The sequence below is a fragment of the Erythrolamprus reginae genome, chromosome 3 (assembly GCF_031021105.1).
Source record: "Erythrolamprus reginae isolate rEryReg1 chromosome 3, rEryReg1.hap1, whole genome shotgun sequence".
NCBI lineage: Eukaryota > Metazoa > Chordata > Lepidosauria > Squamata > Dipsadidae > Erythrolamprus > Erythrolamprus reginae.
The window spans coordinates 50,200,074-50,219,188 of NC_091952.1; the positions used below are offsets into that span (position 1 = coordinate 50,200,074).

The 19,115-nt window shown below is 42.6% G+C and overlaps 2 protein-coding genes across 2 annotated transcripts in view; both read right to left on the reverse strand.

The window, feature by feature from the left end:
* LOC139165654 (chemokine-like protein TAFA-5) overlaps positions 1 to 7,028 on the reverse strand; it is a 36,690-nt gene extending 29,662 nt beyond the window's left edge. Inside the window, exon 1 of the mRNA XM_070748867.1 lies at positions 5,493 to 7,028. Coding sequence (XP_070604968.1) covers positions 5,493 to 5,589 — 97 coding nt within the window. The 5' untranslated portion in view covers positions 5,590 to 7,028. The remainder of the gene's footprint in view (positions 1 to 5,492) is intronic.
* Positions 1 to 19,115, reverse strand: part of FKBP5 (FKBP prolyl isomerase 5) — a 1,202,894-nt gene that overhangs the window by 536,391 nt on the left and 647,388 nt on the right. The gene's annotated exons all lie outside the window — the stretch shown is intronic.

Below are 19,115 nucleotides of genomic sequence, written 5' to 3' on the forward strand. Positions count from 1 at the left end.
CTGTAACAATCAGGATGACCTCTAGAAGGCAGCAAAGAGTCACATTGAGCTGTAACTCTTCCCTGCCATCAACTGGATATTTGCAGCCAAGATATAGTAATCCCAAACCACACCAAACAAACCCATTTAGAAAGATCTTCCACCACCTGATATCCTTCAGAAGGGTTGGTCTACAAAATCTATCATCCTTATACTATTTATTTTTAAATGGGAGCTATAGCTCAATATGGTACAAGTACTGCTTCTCTGGAACAGGCAGACAAGCTTAAGTAAATCAAATAATTGGATAATTTACGATTATTTAATCTACAGAAACCCAAACAGAGCCAGTTTGGCGTGGTCAGGACGCTGGGCTAGAGACTGAGGGTTCTACTCCCAACCACATGACTTTGGGCTAGTCACTTTTTCCTAACCATAGATGATGATGATGATGATGATGATGATGATGATGATGATAATAATAATAATAATTATTATTATTATTATTATTTATTAGATTTGTATGCCGCCCCTTTCCGAATTCTAGGAGGAAATAGCAGTCAATTTCCAAAAGGTTTGTAAGAAAACTGAAATTACTTTTCCAGGTAATCACCAGGAGTCAACACTGACTTGAAGGCACACGCATACTGTATACCCAAACCTAAGTTAAGCTACAAGCACCCATAATTATAGCCTTTGAGATGCTGACTTGTATATAAACATCAGGCCAATGTGTGCTTCACAAAGCCCAGAAGATATCAGGCTCTGCCTGCCTGCTGAACCCTCATTTTGCAATTTGCTTGGCCTCTCCAATACATTATGCTCCTGGCTCTGGTTGGTCTATGCCTCAAGGTACTAGTAAAAAGATAAAGCATACCCTACAAAACTGGAGTCTTTCCTCTGCTGCATCTGATCTAATCAAGCCAGAGCCTTGGAACAGACTAGACACTTCATGTGAGCCCAACTTGTATAATTCCAAGGATAATTTGTTTCTCATTTAGAACAGACATTAAAATTTTGCATGTCTGCAGTTCATGTCTCCTACCTGCAGAGTCATAAAGTGTTCCCAAAAGTAGTTAGCTGTTTTGGTCTCGGAGCGCCCCACAAATCTAATAAAGGAGTAACAACAGTACTTTGCAAAGACTAAAGAAGGGAGGGGTGTGTTTACTGACAAATAATATTTTTTGAATTCTACCATTTTTCTGTGCTTGGCTAGGATTTGTTTTTTGGATAAGTGATCTATCTCTTTCTCGGCCATACCACTCTCTCATTTTTCAAATTATCAAGGAATCAACAGCTTCCAATACTTTCATCTGCTGGATTCTGTATTAAGATGGCAAATTTTCATCCTATTAGCTCTGGAGCAATCATAATGCCTTTTAAATATTTTGACAAAAGCAGACAGTCAAATATAGTTTTGGACCTTTATGTATTTCAGATGTAAATCAGAAAGCTGATCAGAACTCCTGCAGAAGAGGAGAAAGAATTAGAAGCAAGGTAGAGAATTTCTGTGGAATCTTAATGGCTAAATTAGCTTTTAATTAAGCCAAACCGTAACAAAGTTACTCATTAAGGTGCTGCAGTATTATAATAAATGTGTTGTGCTCTTTAGAATGCCACAAGGCTGTCAGTTGTTAAATTTTCATCTCTATTGTTTGGTTTTTTTTAAAAAGGCTATTACTAAGTTTTAAAAAAAATAACAGTATCATACCTACTACGCTCAGATTCTAAGGCTTTTCTTAGCAACCAGCATTAGTACATCCACATATTCATTATCCGTATATCCACGAGACAGTAAATGTCAGAGATTTAAAATGTTTGGGCTATGCAGAGCGGTGGTGGGGCTATGTTGTTATTGAACAAGCTTTAGTGTAGCTTTCACTTTTCCCTGCCACAAAACTACAACAATGAAGTGCGAGTAATTTGTACCCTGCTTGGCTGCTTTGCAGATTGCCCAGTGAAGGAAGTTATACAGCAAACAGCCTCGTGACTTCTAAGTGATTTAGGGGTTCTGGCAAGGTGGCAAGCAAGTTGGCACTGCCTTGAATCCTACATGCCTGAGGCTAGCTCTGAACTCATAACTATGGCTTGATTGGATAAGCTCTCATCCTTTGAATCGTTGCATAAATATTTAGCTACAGTTGTTAAATTGTGATACAAAGAATGGATCAACATGGATTTGCAAATCTCCCGCATCCTTGTTTGCAAGAGCTACCATCATCAACCCCCCCCCCCTTTTCTGGGCTCTCAATGGGATATTTATGCTGACAGCGATCTTTATAGGTTTCTGGGGAAGTAAACATCAGCTCAAGATTTCTTCTGCAGTTGCTGGGGCTGGCAGAACTGTTACACAGTGTAGAGCTGAGAGAAAGAAAGAGGGAAGCCCAGGAACAAGTCAGTTGCTTAACAGGGTTTTTGGGCTTGCTGCCCAATAGGGATTTTTTCCTTCTTCTCTCTGCCCCCCACTTCAAACATACATGTATAAGAAATGAAAAATATAAACGCTGGTTACTATCATAATCCTAACTTGTTCTGATTATCTGCTCCTTTTCCCATAAGGTCATATGCTAGAAAGGATAGATCAGAAGACTGAATGCTCTATGCTGGCTTTCTCCAACTCGGTGACCTCCAATTTTGGCCACTTGTAGTTGGAGTAGATGAATCTTACTGTTCAAGAGCAACTGGAGGACACCATGGTAGGGTGAAGTATGTCAGTGTATTTGTGAAAAAAAGAGTAAACACTGAGAGATGAAGCCTTTGCAGAGAACAAAAAAATGCCTTCTCTGCATATTAATGGGTATTTTAAACCAGGGGTCTTCAACTTTGGTAACTTTAAGACCTGTGGACTTCAACTCTCAGAATTAAAGTTAAAGTCCACAAGTCTTAAAGTCTGGGAGTTAAAGTCCACAAGTCTTAAAGTTGCCAAGGTTGGAAACCCCTGATTTAAACTAGACACTTTAAATTTAAATGTAAACCCTTTGTTTATTTCACCTTTCCCTAATCTGCCTCTCCTGGATGGGTTGAGACTTCAAATGGCCAAGAATTATTATTATTATTATTATTATTATTATTATTATTATTATTATTATTATATTTGTATGCCGCCCCTCTCCGTAGATTCGGGGCGGCATACAAATTCCAGCCCGATTGTGCTGGTTAAGAATTATAGGAAGCGTAATCTCAAAGGCATCCAAGGGCCAGGTTACTAAAAGAGTGGACTACTACCCTATTGTGAAACAGAATTCAAATTTGTTAACACTGAGTTTTATATTAAAATCTCATACAGTGGTTTGGAGGGAGTTATATATGCACAGTAGTAACAAATAGAGATATTGATAAAAACCATAATTTCAAACTTACAAATTTCAAACTAGGAAGCAGAATTAGACCCTTACCTTGGAGTGTAAGAAACTACCTTACACTAACTTAGACCACTGTTCAGTCATTAATTACTAGCAGCTAATCCGGCAGAGATATTTGCCCAACCATTTTTCATTATTTGAGCCATGCCTACTTTGACCCTACAATTGAAATATCAATGGAGGGGGGATTCATGGCTTAACATGTAGCAGAACCTAGGGGTCACAGGACATTACATCACAATATTAAACGGCACAGAGATGTCTCTTGGCAAAACAAACAAATAAACAACACCATGATTCAGGACTTGCTAAATCTGAAGCAGAAAGTAGGAAGAAGAGAAATTGGCAACTCTCAAAACCAAAACAATGAGAAAACCATTTTGGATAGACAGAGATGGGTTTAAAAAAAAAAATCATGTCTGCCTGTCTGATATGATAGTAAAGCCTGGTCTAATATTTAAGATTTCTACGATTCCAAAACCCAACTGGTCACATGTTCATTAGATATACAGTCCTGACCACATCATCCACAAGCCAACGCTGTTCAGATGACCACCCTTCCATAGACACTGAACTTTGATCCAAGCACAAGCAAGGTCTGTGAGGACAACCTTTATTTCTGTGAGAGCCTAAGCATCAAGAGATTCAAACTATAAAGTTTGTCTCAAGGGACTCAAAAGAGCCTGAAGAGAAAGCCACTTTTTATATTTCCACAGCATCATACACAGAAATATGAGAGCCTGAAATGTTGTAAGCAATAAAAGCACTGTGAATTTACTGCAAAAATGGTGGCAGGAAAATTAGTCTGATTCAGGGAAAATGCAAGTCTAGATAAGGCATGCTTCATCTTGGCCTTCAATCATAGGAGCTTTCTCCTTTCAAGCTCCTTGAAAGTTTCCCTTTTTATGTTTGTATATCTGATTAAGTTATTTTTGGTTTTTCGAAGCTAGAAGAGTTCTTTTCACTTCTCCCTTGCTTATTGCTCCTCCAAGTTCAAAGTCTTTCTGGATCTAAAATCTATGTTCCTTAGATCTTCTGCCAGGCCACTGATAGGCTGAATCCATGAGCGTTTAGTTGGAAGTCTCAATATCCACATATCTACCATCATCATTCTCTTTATCCCAGTACCAATACGAAAAACTGGTGGGAAATAAAATAATTTCTTTTCCTTTGAAATCTAAACAGTAAAATGGCCCAACGAAAGGTCTACTATCACTTGGAGGAGATACCACCAGGCTGTTGCTCCTTGACTCCTAAAACAAACTTTGAATGCAATGGAAAATCATTGGCCAAAACAACCCATGCAGTTTTTTAAAAAATTGGGCAGGTTGCTTTGGTTCATCTCAGAATCTGTATTTTTGTTTTGATTTGGTGAACATGGGGTCCTAATCAGTGGTGGGTTGCTTCCAGTTCAACCCAGTTCGGTGAACCGGTAGCAGTGGCAGGAGGTTCCACCTACCCACCCGGGATGCTTCTGCGCATCTGCAGAAGTGTTCCACCCATGCGCCAGTGAATCGGTAAGGATGGAATTTAGAATCCACTACTGGTCTTAATGGTTGGCCAAGCCGCTCGGCTTAAGAAAGTCTTAACGTCATTGTGCCAAAGAGTTAATATCGTTAGCTAGTTTGTATGAGCTGAATTTTATTTCCTATCCTTCTTTACTTCTGCTGCCTTGGTAAAAATATCATATTCCTGACATTTTGCCTGGGGTGTGAGCTAAATACGACTTCTGAGCTAAATACGACTTCTGTCTTCCCAGAGTCAAGTACTATTGATATTACATATACATATATTACATATACACAGTGCCTTTGTAAAACTAGAGGAATGGGGATGATATTTGGCTCCAAGAAAGAGAACAGATCCATAAAATCTATAATCACATATGATCTCTGGGCCCCACTCTTGATTCTTAAATATAAAAGCTCCCCAAAATATAGATTCATTGGTTATACTTTAATTGGTTATACTGGTTATACTGGAGATCTATCCTCCAGTAGGCAAACTGTGGCTAAGGGGAAGAGGATCCTGGCCTCATCCAGGGCAGTTCCAAGCAAAGCTCTCTGTGCAGGCCTTGGAGGGAAAACAGGTGGAAAGCTCATTTCTGCAAACGCACAAGACAGGTGCTGTGGGAAACAGCTCTGAACTTACCTTCCTTGGGCAGGTGGCAGTACAGGAGCCAGAAGAAAAGGAGACAGCCAAGCACAGCGCTTATCCTGGTAGGCAGCTCTCTCCAACCGGCCAGCATTCTTATAGAGGTTTCCCCCGGTGGGCCACCAGCAGGGGCCAAAGGAGGAATTGCCCCCCCACTACAAAGTCCGGGCTTTCTCTAAATCCAGCTAGAACGGGGTGTCTGCCTGGCACAGAGGAGATTCCACTGCGACTGGAGCACAGCTGCATTCCGTAGGCAGCAGCAGCAGCATCGGGCTTTCAAGCAAGAACGTGCAGGTCCAAAAACTGCAAAACTTCCAAGAGCGCCTCCCCCCCTCCCCGACTGCGGTTTTTTTTTCGTTCTCTTTAGGATCGGGCAGCTTCTCGATCTAACGTCCGGGGCTCCCCGAAGTCTTATTTCTCAACGAGGAAGAGCGGCATGCCCTCCCTTTCGACATCTTCTCCCGACGATCGCCAAGCTCCGCCCTCCTCGCTTCAGCCCCCAGAAGGCTGCTCCGAAATCCCGATTCGCGGCCCGTTTTTAATTCGCTTTTTAAAAGTAACCGCGGGGGTTTGTTGCAGCTTCGGCACGGGAACCCCGCCCCTTTTCCCGGGACCGGCCGAAGCGCCGTCCGCTCGCTTTTGAGTTACGTCCCTTTTTTTTTCAAGGACCGCGGATGCTGTTTCTGCCGCCGCCGCCGCTTTTTCTCTCCGCCGCCTGACGCGGTTTGCCAGGCGCAGCTTTCGACGCCGCGATCTCCCCCGCAAGAGCCCACCCGAGAGCTCCGCTACCCGCCCGCTGCACCGCCGCCTGCTCGTCCGGCCTTCTTCCTCGGGCGCAGGGGAAAGCTTTCATCCTCGGCTTCAGGGGGGTGGGGGGTGGGGGGAAGCCTGGAGAAGAGGAGGGAGAGCAGAGGAGCGGAGCCTGCCAGCAACAAGCTCCTATCCGACCCGCACACAACACATACGCACACACACGAGCGCTCCCGCGTATAGTCGCGCCTCTGACTTTGGCTACCTGTGGCAAGCGCTTCTCTCTCTCTCTCTCTCTCTTGGATCCGTTCGGCCGGCCCGGCAAACAAATGACCTACCCGGGGTGAAGATAAGATTTTCCTTCGATCCCGTTTTTTAAATCAGGGAAGAAGGCGAAGTATTTGGGGGCGGGGGAGAGTTGCGCGCGTGCTAAAAAGAAGTGTCAGAAGCTCAAACGCCGCCGGGGGGGGGGGGCTCGCGGCCCCCCTTTTCTTCAGAAACGAGAGTCTCTCGTCCGACCGTCCGCCCACCTCCCTCCGATATTTTCGGGCTCACGGCAGCAGGGAGAAGCTCGGACCGAGGAGAAGCCCCCGGTTCCCTTGCCCCGTTTGGCGACGCCGAACTGTAAAAATAATAATAATAATAATGGAGCGGGGAGCAAAATCCCGGCCGGAGCGTTGCAGCAGCTTCCTTTCGTTCAGCGACGGTCTCGGCCGCAGCTTCGGCGCCTCTGCAAAGGGTGAAGAATCCCTGCTTCGAAGCGTCTCTCCCCCCCCCCTCCCCACCAGCGCTATCGCTGCGGCGCTTTTTTTCCCGCTCCCCCCCCCCCCCCCAACCCGGCGGGTGCAGGATCTCTTCTCCTCCAGTTCGCGTCGCTGGAAAAAAAGATCCGGGGAAAGTTTCTCGTTCGCTCTTTGCCCGCGAGCAGCTCCGAAGCAGCAGCAGCGCCGGCTTCTCCCGTTCGCCGCCGGTCGCCTCCCCAGACTGACACCAACCCCCCGCTCTGAATTCTCCTCAGCGGAATGTCTCCCTCCGCTTAACTCTTCCCGCGCTGCGGCCTACCGGCCGCCCGAACCGAACTACACGGTGTGCTGCCGCATTCCCTGCCCGCCGCTTTTCCCTCGGCTGGAAAAGTCCCGCTTTTTTTTTTTTAGGAGCGGGCTCCGCGTCCTTCTCCCCTAGCAGAGGTGAAAAAGCCGCAGGGCCTGGTGTGTGTGCCGAGTTAATGCCGCATTCCGGGCTCTTGTGGGCTCACCCGGCAGGCGGAAAAACCCGCAAGGAGCAGCACGCCTTTTGCTGGGGGTGGGCTGAGGAGTCCGGGTCTCTCCCCCCCCCCCCCCACATGCCGGTTTTACTCGGGTGGCTTTGAAGGACGGCGTCAACTGCTGGGGAGCGTGGGGGGCATCTCGGGCTGGATACGGCGCAAGACCCCCCCTCTCCCCATCTGTGGGACAGGGACGGCGAGGTCGCCACACCGGGAGCGTGGAGCAACGCCGCGTAAAGCTGTGGCGCGCGAGTGGGTGGGGGGCTGGTAGGGCGGGGGTCCGGACGAAACGCGTCTGCTCCGGGGACCACGGGCTGTGCCGCTTGCCTGCAGCCTGGGGCAGGTGAAGGGGATAGAAGCAACACACTCTACACAAGGCTACCCCTGAAGAGCCTTCAGAGACTACACCCACATTACACCAATCCTGCACTGCACTGGCTCCAGATTGGTCTCCAGACACAATTCAAGGTGTTGGTCACTACCTTTAAAGCCCTACATGGCTTGGGGCCAGACTATCTTTGAGATTGCCTTCTATCACATAGCTCCCAGTGAGTGATAAGGGTCCACAGAGTTGGCTTTTTCTGGGTCTGTCAGCTGACGGGGTCTGCAGGAAAGAGACTTCTCTGTGTCTCTCTGGAACCAGCTACCTCTTGACATCCAGACTACCCCCTAACCTACTGGCCTTTCAGAAAGCTCTAAAGATCTGTCTTCTCTGACAGGCCAGGAGCTGTTGATCCAATGGTATACCATCAGGATCTAGCCATAGATGACATACATGGTTTTTAAACTATTGGGTTTAAATTGTTTGGTTTGAGGTTTAAATTACACTGTATGTTTTAATTTTTGGTTGCGAGCCGCCCAGAGGCCCTAAGGAGTTGGGCAGCATACAAATTGATTGAGCTGGGGTGCGAACAATGGCTTGCATTTGGGGGTACCCCAAAGGAGGTGTTTTCCTATTCAAAAAGCTGCTTCTTTTGCAGCTTGTTTCTCTGATCGCCTGGGATGCCTTTCCAGTCTCCTGCCCCCCCAACCTGATGCTCACCTTCTTTACCAGCTTTTTCTGGAAATGTTTTGTTGGTCAGGGAAAATACGTGCGATGTATTTTTTGAGCAAATGGGCCCAAGAGTTACCCTGTGGGAAGATGGACGGTTGATAAATTTAATAAATAAAATAATAATTTGAAATAGGACAGGCTGGGGGAAGCAAGGGAGGCGATTACCAAGACCCTCTTAGAATGGGTCATGGAAGAAAATTTAAAAATGTGTTTGGAATCCCATTCTTAAGAGGAAAAAAAAAATGGGAACCCAAGTTTGTCATCTGGCTTGAGTGAAGGAAGAAAGATTCACATGAAGAGAAGCAGAGATGCTTGAGAATTTCTTTTTCTTTTTAAGCTTTTTCTCCCCAAAGGGAAGTTGTGGAAGGGAGCCCTTTGTAGCCCCGGAAACACTGAATGATGCCCTCCAGATGTGACCCATGATGATCGAGCCAGTCAGCAGGGACTCTGCACTGTAGAGTGGGGACAGTGAGAGCTGTAGCTCAACGCACTGCTGCTCATTAGCTTAGAATCTTTCTGGAAACTCTTATTGCAGCAGAGATATACTGTAGCTGTCTGCTTTGCCAAACAAAGTCCTGTTTCCATAGATTGAAGAATGGAATAAGGACATTTTTAGAAGACTTTGCCCTGGGAGTTGGGTTGGGGACGGGAAACCGAAGAAGCCTGCACATGCGCTATTGTGCAAGAACAGGTGCTCACACCCATAATTCAATGCCTGGGGAGGGCGAAAACAGCCTCCCCTGCCCCCAGAGGCCCTCTGGAAGCCAGAAACGGAATGTTTTCCAACTTCTGGTGGGCCCATAAGGCTTGTGTTTCGCCCTCCCCAGGCTCCAAAGGCTTCCCTGGAAATGGGAGGGTAAAAAGTCCTCCACCATCCCCTCGGAGGGTCTTCCCAGAAATCAACTGGCTGGCACACACATGCTCATTGGAGTAGAGCTAGGGCAATGGCTCGTGTGCCAGCAGATATGGCTCCGCGTGCCATAGGTTCACCATCACTGCCCTAAGAAATAAAAAAGAAGGGATTTTAACTTATGACCTTGAAGGAATTATTGAGTTACAGGTAAACTTTAGTCCTGGATTATGTATGTCAATTTAGTGAATTGAGTGGGTCCCTTTTTAAGGATAAGAAATTGGAATCTGCTTCCCATTGAATTGTGTTTCCCTTGAAGTTTCACAGCTGAAATCTCAGTTTGTCACTAGGAGATAAGGTGGCATTAACATTATAAAGTGCCTTTTACCTGCTTTGGATGCCCCATCTATTCCAGCCTTGGATCAGACATTTGGCCATGTCTGTTGCGCTGGCCTTGATGGCAGCAGTATCTCCATGTGGCCTTGCTCCCAGCTCCTTTGGAAACGAAAAGCTTTAATGGGCAGAATCAACTCATGGAACCATTTTCATCACAGCATCCTGTTGCTGGCTGGTAGTAAAAGAGCAAACGTATTTTGAATTCAAGATGTTTCAAGTTGTGTATGATTTGCATTTGAAACTACCAACTGAAATGGGTTTTGAAATGGTTGAACCCAACTCAGCACTAAGCAGAGTTTAAAACACTTTGTTTTGAGTTGGAAATGCTTTCAAAATTTTTAAAGCAGCCTGTTTTGTACAGAAAGGAAATATTTGGAGCTCAAAATACAGCATTTTGAATTTAAAACAGAGTACATGGAAAATTAGCATGTCCTTGCTGGCGGATAATTCTTGAAGTCCCAACATATCTGGAGAGTGTAAAATATGATACATTTGACTAGATGAGCAGTTTACATATTCCTGAATAAAGAGATAATACATTATTCAACTGCAGATACGGTAATCCCTCGCTACTTCGCAATTCATCTTTTGCGGATTCTCTACCTCACGGGTTTTCAAAGGGGGCTTAAATCCATTAAATCCATTGAAAATTTTAAATCCATTAAAAATTCATAAAATTCTTCTATAGTACTACTGCACTCTATTAAAGAATATGGTAGGATATCACATATAGTTCCAGCTGAGGAACATTATAGAAGGACTGTTTAATGCAAAGGGTGGGTTTTAAAAGTCCAAATTCCTGTTAAATACATAAAAAAAATCTTTCCTCTACTTCATGGGAATTCATTTTTCATGGGTGGTCTTGGAACGCATCCCCTGTGAAAAATGGGTCGCTGTATATATAAGCTGTCCCGAGTCCTAGGAGTGGGGCAGCATACAAATCCAATAAATAAATAAACAAATAAAATATAACATACTTGTGCCCTATAGATTACACAGATTATACATAGTTTCATTTGCATCTATTTCATACCAAAAGAACACAAAATATTTTCTCATCCTTTGAAATGTTACTCAGATCCTGCTGTCTTGGTAAATCTGCCTATCTGTAATCACTCAGGTGCTGCATTATTTTCAAATTTACATACAGATTTGTAACAGTTACATTTATATCCAGCTTTACTAAGAAGCATAGTGGCTCAGAGGTTAAGATGCTTGGCTTGTCAGCTGGAAGTTCCTATCCCTACCTCAGCTCTTAGCAACCTAGCAGTTTGAAAGCATGCAAAATGTTGATTATGACCTATAAAGCCCTTCGTGGCACCGGACCAGATTATCTCCAGGACCGCCTTCTGCTGCAAAAATCCCAGTGACCAGTTAGGTCCCACAGAGTGGGCCTTCTCCGAGTCCCGTCAACTAAATATTGTCGTTTGGCGGGACCCAGGGGAAGAGCCTTCTCTGTGACGGCCCCGCCCCTCTGCAACCAGCTCCCCCAAGAGATTAGAATTGCCCCCACCCTCCTCGCCTTTCGTAAGCTCCTTAAAACCCACCTCTGCCGTCAGGCATGGGGGAACTGAGATATTCCTTCCCCCTAGGCCTTTACAATTTATGCATGGTATGTTTGTGTGTATGTTTGGTTTTATAATAAGGGTTTTTACTTGTTTTAGTATTGGATTGTTACATGCTGTTTTTATCATTGTTGTTAGCCGCCCTGCGTCTACGGAGAGGGGCGGCATACAAATCCAATTAATAATAATAATAATAATAATAATAATAATAATAATAATAATAATAATAATAATAATAAATGTAGGTAGATAAATAGGTAGCACTTTGGTAGGAAGGTTACAGCGCTCCATGACAACATGCTGGCCACATGACCATGGAAATGTTTTTGGACATTTGGGTTGTCTCAATGGCTTTGAAACAAAAACACCGCCTCCTATGGTCAGCAATGACTAGCAAAGTAAAATCTGCAGGGATTCCTGTATCTTTTTACCTGTCTTCTAATGCAGGAGTCTCCAACCTTGGCATCTTTAAGATTTGTGGACTTCAACTCCCAAAATTCCTCAGCCACAATTGCTGGCTGAGGAATTCTGGAAATTGAAGTCCACAAGTCTTAAAGTTGCCATGGTTGGAAGGCCTTGTTCTGCAGAGATCTTTGATAGTGACAGAGAATTTTCCCAGACTCTGAACTGAATAGTAGGATGGATTATGTTGAACCACAAATGTATTGAAAGCTCTGGAGGAAAAGACTTGCCTTTTTATAGATTTATGCAAATTAGATTATGGATGTAATTGGGTTCCACATACCAGCACCGTATGTGGCTGGATGTAAACAAAAACAAGTATTTGATTGGCTATAATGCATCAGGTGCCTAGTGAGGCAACCAGAGGAAAGGATGTGGTAATGAGGCAGAACTACGAAGACAATGAGGCTTTGAAAGAAAAAAGAGGCAGTTTTCCATTAGCACAGTTTTTTTCCAGGGATTCACTTGGTTTTCTAACGTTTTGCTTCTTTCCCAGTACCTTGTCTTAGCTTATCAGCATTCCTTGGCCTTCTATATGTTTTATAGAAGGTCCCGTCAACTAAACAATGTCGGTTGGCGGGCCCCAGGGGAAGAGCCTTCTCTGTGGCGGCACCGGCTCTCTGGAAACAACTCCCCCCGGAGATTAGAACTGCCCCTACTCTTCCTGCGTTCCATAAACTCCTTGAAACCCACCTTTGCCGTCAGGCATGGGGGAATTGAAACATCTCCCCCTGGGCATGTTTAATTTATACATGGTATGCTTGTGTGTGTGTCTGTTAGTATATGGGGTTTTAAATCTTTAAATGTTTTAAACTTACTCGGATTATTTATGATTTGTTTTTCTCTGTTATGAGCCACCCCGAGTCCTTGGAGAGGGGCGGCATACAAATCTAAATAATAAATAAATAAATAAATAAATTATGGCTGAATTGACAGTTTTAGTTTCCCTGGGAATGTTTACTGAGTTAGGGGCTTTTAGCTTGAGCCCCCATTTCAAATTTTTCAATAATTTCCATAGAGCCATATTATCCGCCCAACAATCCTATGTGTCTGGTTCCAGAACATCCAGTAAACTTTATAACTCAGCTGAATTTGAGTCTACATTTCTTAGAGTCCGAATGAGACACTCATTTACTTAATTTTATTCAGGATGCTGATGAATCCTGAGCTGTTTGTAAATATCAGCATCTGGTGAATTCTATGGAGATTCTAAGTCATCCAGGTCTAAGTTGTCCCAAAGGTGCTTTTGCAAAAGGTGACTGGACTTTCTGTTTTTTCTTTGAAGATGTTTCATCTTCTCATGCAAGAAACTTCTTCAGCTTTTAACAGTTCCAAGAAGGCTCCACACCCATCTACATTACCTGATGACATAGAAAAAATCTCCAGGTGGTCTCAGCGATTCTCTAAAAGAATGCAAATGACCAGCTGTCTGCACCAAATATAAATCCTTCCATTCCCCACCATCAAGTCAGAGCCGAAGAAGCTTCTCGGATGAACAGTGAAACGTCTTCAAAGAAAAACCAGAAAATCCAATTGCCTCTGGGACATCTGAGGAATGTGTTCAGCAATAGTCACTTTTGTGCAGCTCAGTGGCAAAATTCGGAGGTGCAAAATGGGATATATTTATTTTATTTATTTATTTATTTTGTCCAATACACAATGAGGGTTTTAGTGGGTATATATCTATATACACATAGTAAAATACATGATGAAGGTTATAGAGGAGATACTCATAGTGAAATATATCTAAGAAATAATAGAAAAGAAGGTATAGTAATAGAACATATCAATGAAAGAATAGAAGAAGAGATATAGGAATAGAAGAAAGGTATAGGAGATATAGGAGAGCAATAGGACAGGGGACGGAAGGCACTCTAGTGCACTTGTACTCGCCCTTTACTGACCTCTTAGGAATCTGGATAGGTCAACCGTGGATAATCTAAGGGTTTGGGGATGACACTATGGAGTCCGGTAATGAGTTCCACGCTTTGACAACTCGGTTACTGAAGTCATATTTTTTAGAGTCAAGTTTGGAGCGTTTAATATTAAGTTTAAATCTGTTGTGTGCTCTTGTGTTGTTGTGGTTGAAGCTGAAGTAGTCGCCGACAGGCAGGACGTTGCAGCATATGATCTTGTGCTTCACCTGCACTTCCAATATTAGGCAGTCTGCTTTGGAGTTCATACTCTTTTTGGTTTTGCATCCTTCCTAGGCAGGAAGACATTCTTCCAGAGTCTTTTTGCACTAGATTGACTTTACTTCGTTCAAATGCAGCAAAAAGAGTCTCTCCTTCTCCATTGTGGGTTTCTCCTATAATGAACAAGCCCATCCATAACTTCACTCCTGACCCTCTCCTTTGATTTGGGGGAAATCAATACACGTGTTCCGCTACAGGAGTGCCTGCGACTGGTTTGTTAACTATGAGAGACCCTGAATGAATAGCACTCAGGTGGGTAATTTACCATCAGATCTGTGGGGATAAAGGGAAACCAATACAAATAGTCAGTAATAAAATTGTTTACTGACACTAGGCGTTCTTTAAAGAAGATTTGTATGCAGAGAAGTCCACCTCTGATAAGCTCTCCAGCTTACAATTATTGACTTTCTTGTCCAGTGGTGCTGGGGCTATTATTAGCATCAGAAAGCTGGGAGTCTCTGTCTTCATAAAGCACCTGATAATACTGTATTAATAAGGCAGGCAACCATATCAGAGTTGAAAAGAAGCCGGAGCAAAAGTCAGCATTATTAGTCCTGCTTAAAGAGTAATTGCTAAATGCTGTCAGGGCCAACATTTTTTTCCCCCAGGGGGCAATGCACCAAGATCCATTAGATTTCTATTGATTTTTTTCATCAAGTGAGAAGAATGCCAGAACTTCAGAGGACTGGGCTTAAAGTGCAGACACACAGGTGTTGCATACATTTAGGAGAGTAGGTAATCGTCTCATAGTTTCCTCATGTGATGTCTATATATAATATTATATAATCTGAGTAAATTGCATGGGTTTATCTCAGATTAATATTTATTTTTATTTTATTTATTATTTATATTTGTATGCCGCCCCTCTCCTGTTGAAAAAAACACTGATCTCCGTCTCCCTAGCTATATTATTTAACAACATGCTTGCTTTGCAAGATGGGAATGTTCACAAGTTGTGTTGCAGCAGGGGTGAAATACTACCTGTTCGCCCTGGTCCAGGCGTACCTGAAGTGGTGGCCTCCAGTGGTTCAGGGAATAGGTAGCGATGGCAACGCAAGGCTCCGCCCACCCACCCAGGCATCACTTTTTTTTCCTCTCTGCACATGTGCAAAACCTTCTACCCAGAGGGTGAAAAAACATGCGCGACAGGGGATTCTGAACCAGTAGGGAAGGTAAGTAGATTTCACTGCTCTTTTGCGGTGCATTTTTGTGTAAGGGCCAAATTTATTTATGCATTAAACTGTTCTGCCTTGGGAACCTTTTCAGGTTTGAATGGCTGGTTGCCACTTAACTGCACCAGCGGGAAAACAAGTCGGTAGCAGTCTTTATTTCACTTGGCATATTTTACACCAAATTTAAGAGATTAAGTCTCTTACGCGATAATAGCTAGGCTTCTTGTGCAAGATGTAAGATGCAATTGACAAGAACAGATACTGTGTAACCTTGCAGCAGTGAAATAATATAAAGATCTCTTAAATCCCCAAGATGTTGGCAGTGGTCATTTGGCATTGCCTTTTATTATAGTGCATTTTCCAGGAAAATGCAGCACTTGAAAAAACAAGATTTTTCAGTATCTTTTTCTTCTGATCCTTTTGTCCCTTTCTGAGGTGTCTGCTGAAAGAATCATAATATGGACCTTCCAAAATGGAATAGTAAATACGCTGGATACTAAAACCAGCAAGGGCTATGCTTTTAAGCCACTTTTTTCAGCACTGCCATAACTTCAAACAATTGCTAAATGAATGGTCATTAAGTGATGACTACCTGTGGTGAAAAGTAGAAATATTGTCCCTACATTTCCCTTTATATCCTGCGTGAATCTTGTTTTAACAAGAAAGTGAATACAAAGCTACCAGATTAGGTAACTTAAATAAAACATCTAAGCCAGTTTGCTCAGGTAATTTGGCTCTAGCTGTCCCCATTGCTCATAAACAATATTTTCCATTTCTTTTCACTACAAACCCCATTAGAATCTTCACAATATTGCCAATAGTCAGAAGTGATACCATAGGAATTATTCTAAACATTTGGAGATCTATCCAGATTCCGAAAGACTAGTCTACAAATTAGCAGTTTTCCAGAGTTTTGGGCAGGAATGTTTTCCATCCTTACATAAAATGACTACCAGTGCTCCATTGAACATAAACCATCTCTAGCAAAAGTATGTGGAGTTTAGAGAAACTCCCATTTTTGTTTTCAGCCTTATAACAATAAAAAGGGAAACAGTACAAAATAGTAAGGAAAGAAGATTAAGGACAGATCTCAAAAGATGAAAAATGTAATAAAAAGTATCCTGCGTCAAGCAGTGCAATATAAATCAATACAACAGTTTTTACAGATCATATATTTTAATATTTTATTAATATTACTTAATTTAATAGCAATAGCACTTATACACAATATAAATTCTTGTATAGTGCTTTACCGCCCTTTCTAAGCAGTTTTACAGAGTCAGCATATTGTTCCCAACATTGGGTCTTCATTTTACCCACCTTGGAAGGATGGAAGGCTGAGTCAACCTTATTCTGGTGAGATTTGAACTGCCAAATTGCAATCAGCAGAAGTAGCCTGCAGTACTGCACTCTAACCACTGCACCACCAAGGCTCACAATGCTGGCTGGATAGTCAATGTATTAACCTTGAGTGGTCACTAGCCATTTGTGGCTTTGTTAGCGAAACTCACATGATATGTGAGCATTAATTCAATTTAACATGGCATCACCCTCTAAATTTTCTTTCCTAGGAAACAAAGCCAGACACTCACACCTATATGTTAAATTAAGTTTAGCAAAGCATGTCAATGATGGCTTGCCTGCTCCATCAGGAATGTGGTACATTCAGTAATAAACCAGCTTTATGGCTTAACATAGCATGTACATTGCTTCTCCATTCCTTTGTTTTTGCAATTTCCATGGATTTTCAATTAAGCCACATAATTCCTTTGGAAATTAATGATGTGTGTTGAATCCAAGATATGGTTGCTGGAGAGGGTTTTTTCCCCATGTTCTCCTTTCCAAACTTATGCAATGTCACGTATAAAGTAAACTCAGTAACCCCCAGTGAAGGAAGCTTCGCTGAAGAATAAGAGACATTAAATAACATACACGTTTGTCAGATTCCTCCAAGTGATTTATAGTCAAATCACAAGTATATTAATAATATATTAAATAACCCAATTCAATGATTAAAAATGAAAAAAACTGCAATTTCATAATTATTAAACTAACAGGCGGTTGGATAGTTAAGGTACTTAAGGAAAGTCTGGATGAATAGATATGTATTTAATTGATGGCAGAAATAATCCATGTTCAGAGCCACCTAGTTTCCAGGCAGAGATTTTGTCACCCAGCAAGGACCAAAATGGGAGATTTCTTCCTGTATCCCTACTGATCCAGTTGGCATGATCAAGACATCTGCTGAATACAAGGCCTAAAGGATTCATGGGCATCCCTCTGGGAACTAGACCCTTCTGTAAGGTCTTAGAAATCAGTTTGAGAAATTGAATGGGGCTTGATAATCAATCGATAAATGTGAGTAGATTAGCTTTGATCCCATTCAAATTGTTGATTTATTTCAGATTATCAAATTGAAGGGTTGATTTGGGTCAATCTAATTAGGGAACCTAATTTGTTTCCAAGATCAGATAGAATTGTCTTGTGAATCTTGTCTCCAAATTTGCTTCACATAGCAATTAATTAAGCACTCAGCACCACATTAGCAAGAATCTTCTGGGCAGATAACTCTGTGTTAGTCAGTGCAGTCTTCAAAGAGCAGCACGAGCTTCTTTCCTACCCATCCATAACATAAAATCCAGTTTACGTCATTTTTTTGATATCTCTGTGCATCTCACCTTACTACTACTACTACTACTACTACTACTACTACTACTACTACTACTATTATTTATTTTTATTATTATTATTATTATTATTATTATTATTATTATTATTGTCAATACAACACAGCAAACAAGACCACTATGCTGGATTTCGTATTTCATCATCAGTCGGGCACTTCCCAAACTCCTAGAACTGCGTGATGTAGTGGCGAATTATGTGTGCTGATCCCAGTAAAGTGGCTTTTTGCCATTGACAGATGGAGATTTTGTCAATTCCGATGGTTTTCAAATGTCCGCTGAGATCCTTTGGCACTGCACCCAGTATGCCAAGGACCACTGGGACCACTTTCACTGGCTTATTCCAGAGTCATTGCAGTTTGATTTTCAGATCTTCATATTTCACTAATTTCTCTAGCTGCTCCTCCTCAATTCTGCTGTCTCCTGGGATCGCAATGTTGATGATCCATACTTTCTTTTTTTCCACAATCAGGATGTCTGGTGTGTTATGTTTCAGAATTTCTGTCTGAAGTCAGAAGTCCCAAGGTAGTTTTGCTTGCTCATTTTCGATCACATTTTCAGGCTTATGATCCCACCAGTTCTTTGCCACTGGTAGATGGTAGTTCTGGCACACCATCTACCAGTAGCAAAGAACTGGTAGATGGAGTGCCAGAAAGAAAGAAAATTATTATTATTATTATTATTATTATTATTATTATTATTATTATTACTCTTACTATTATTACAACTCAGGGCAGCGCACTACAAAACAAATACTGTACAAATGTATGAAAAATCTAACATTTGAAATTCTAAGAAGAAACATCAATCTTAAAAATCATAAAAATCTAAACAATTCCTATTCTAAAACCCTAATTAATTTAAAAAGCAGTCATCCACATTTCAACCTAACACATATACCAGATTCAGCCATAGGCCAGGGTAGATGTGAAAATGTAATAACCCCAGGCAGAGGTGTATCTTCAGGGCCTTATGAAAGGCTAGGAGGATGGGGGCAGTATGAATCTCCCGCGGGAGTTGTTTCCTGAGGGTTGGGGCTGCCACAGAGAAGGCTCTTCCCCTAGGCCCCACCAGATGACCTGGTTTGGCTGACAGGACCTGGAGAAAGCCCACTCTGGGATGGATCTGACAGGTCGCTGGGATACACATTTGTTGCAACTGGCACATATCATAACAAAAGAAGTTTTGTGCAATGCGACGGAGAAAAAAAATTGGTATAGTAAAGTAT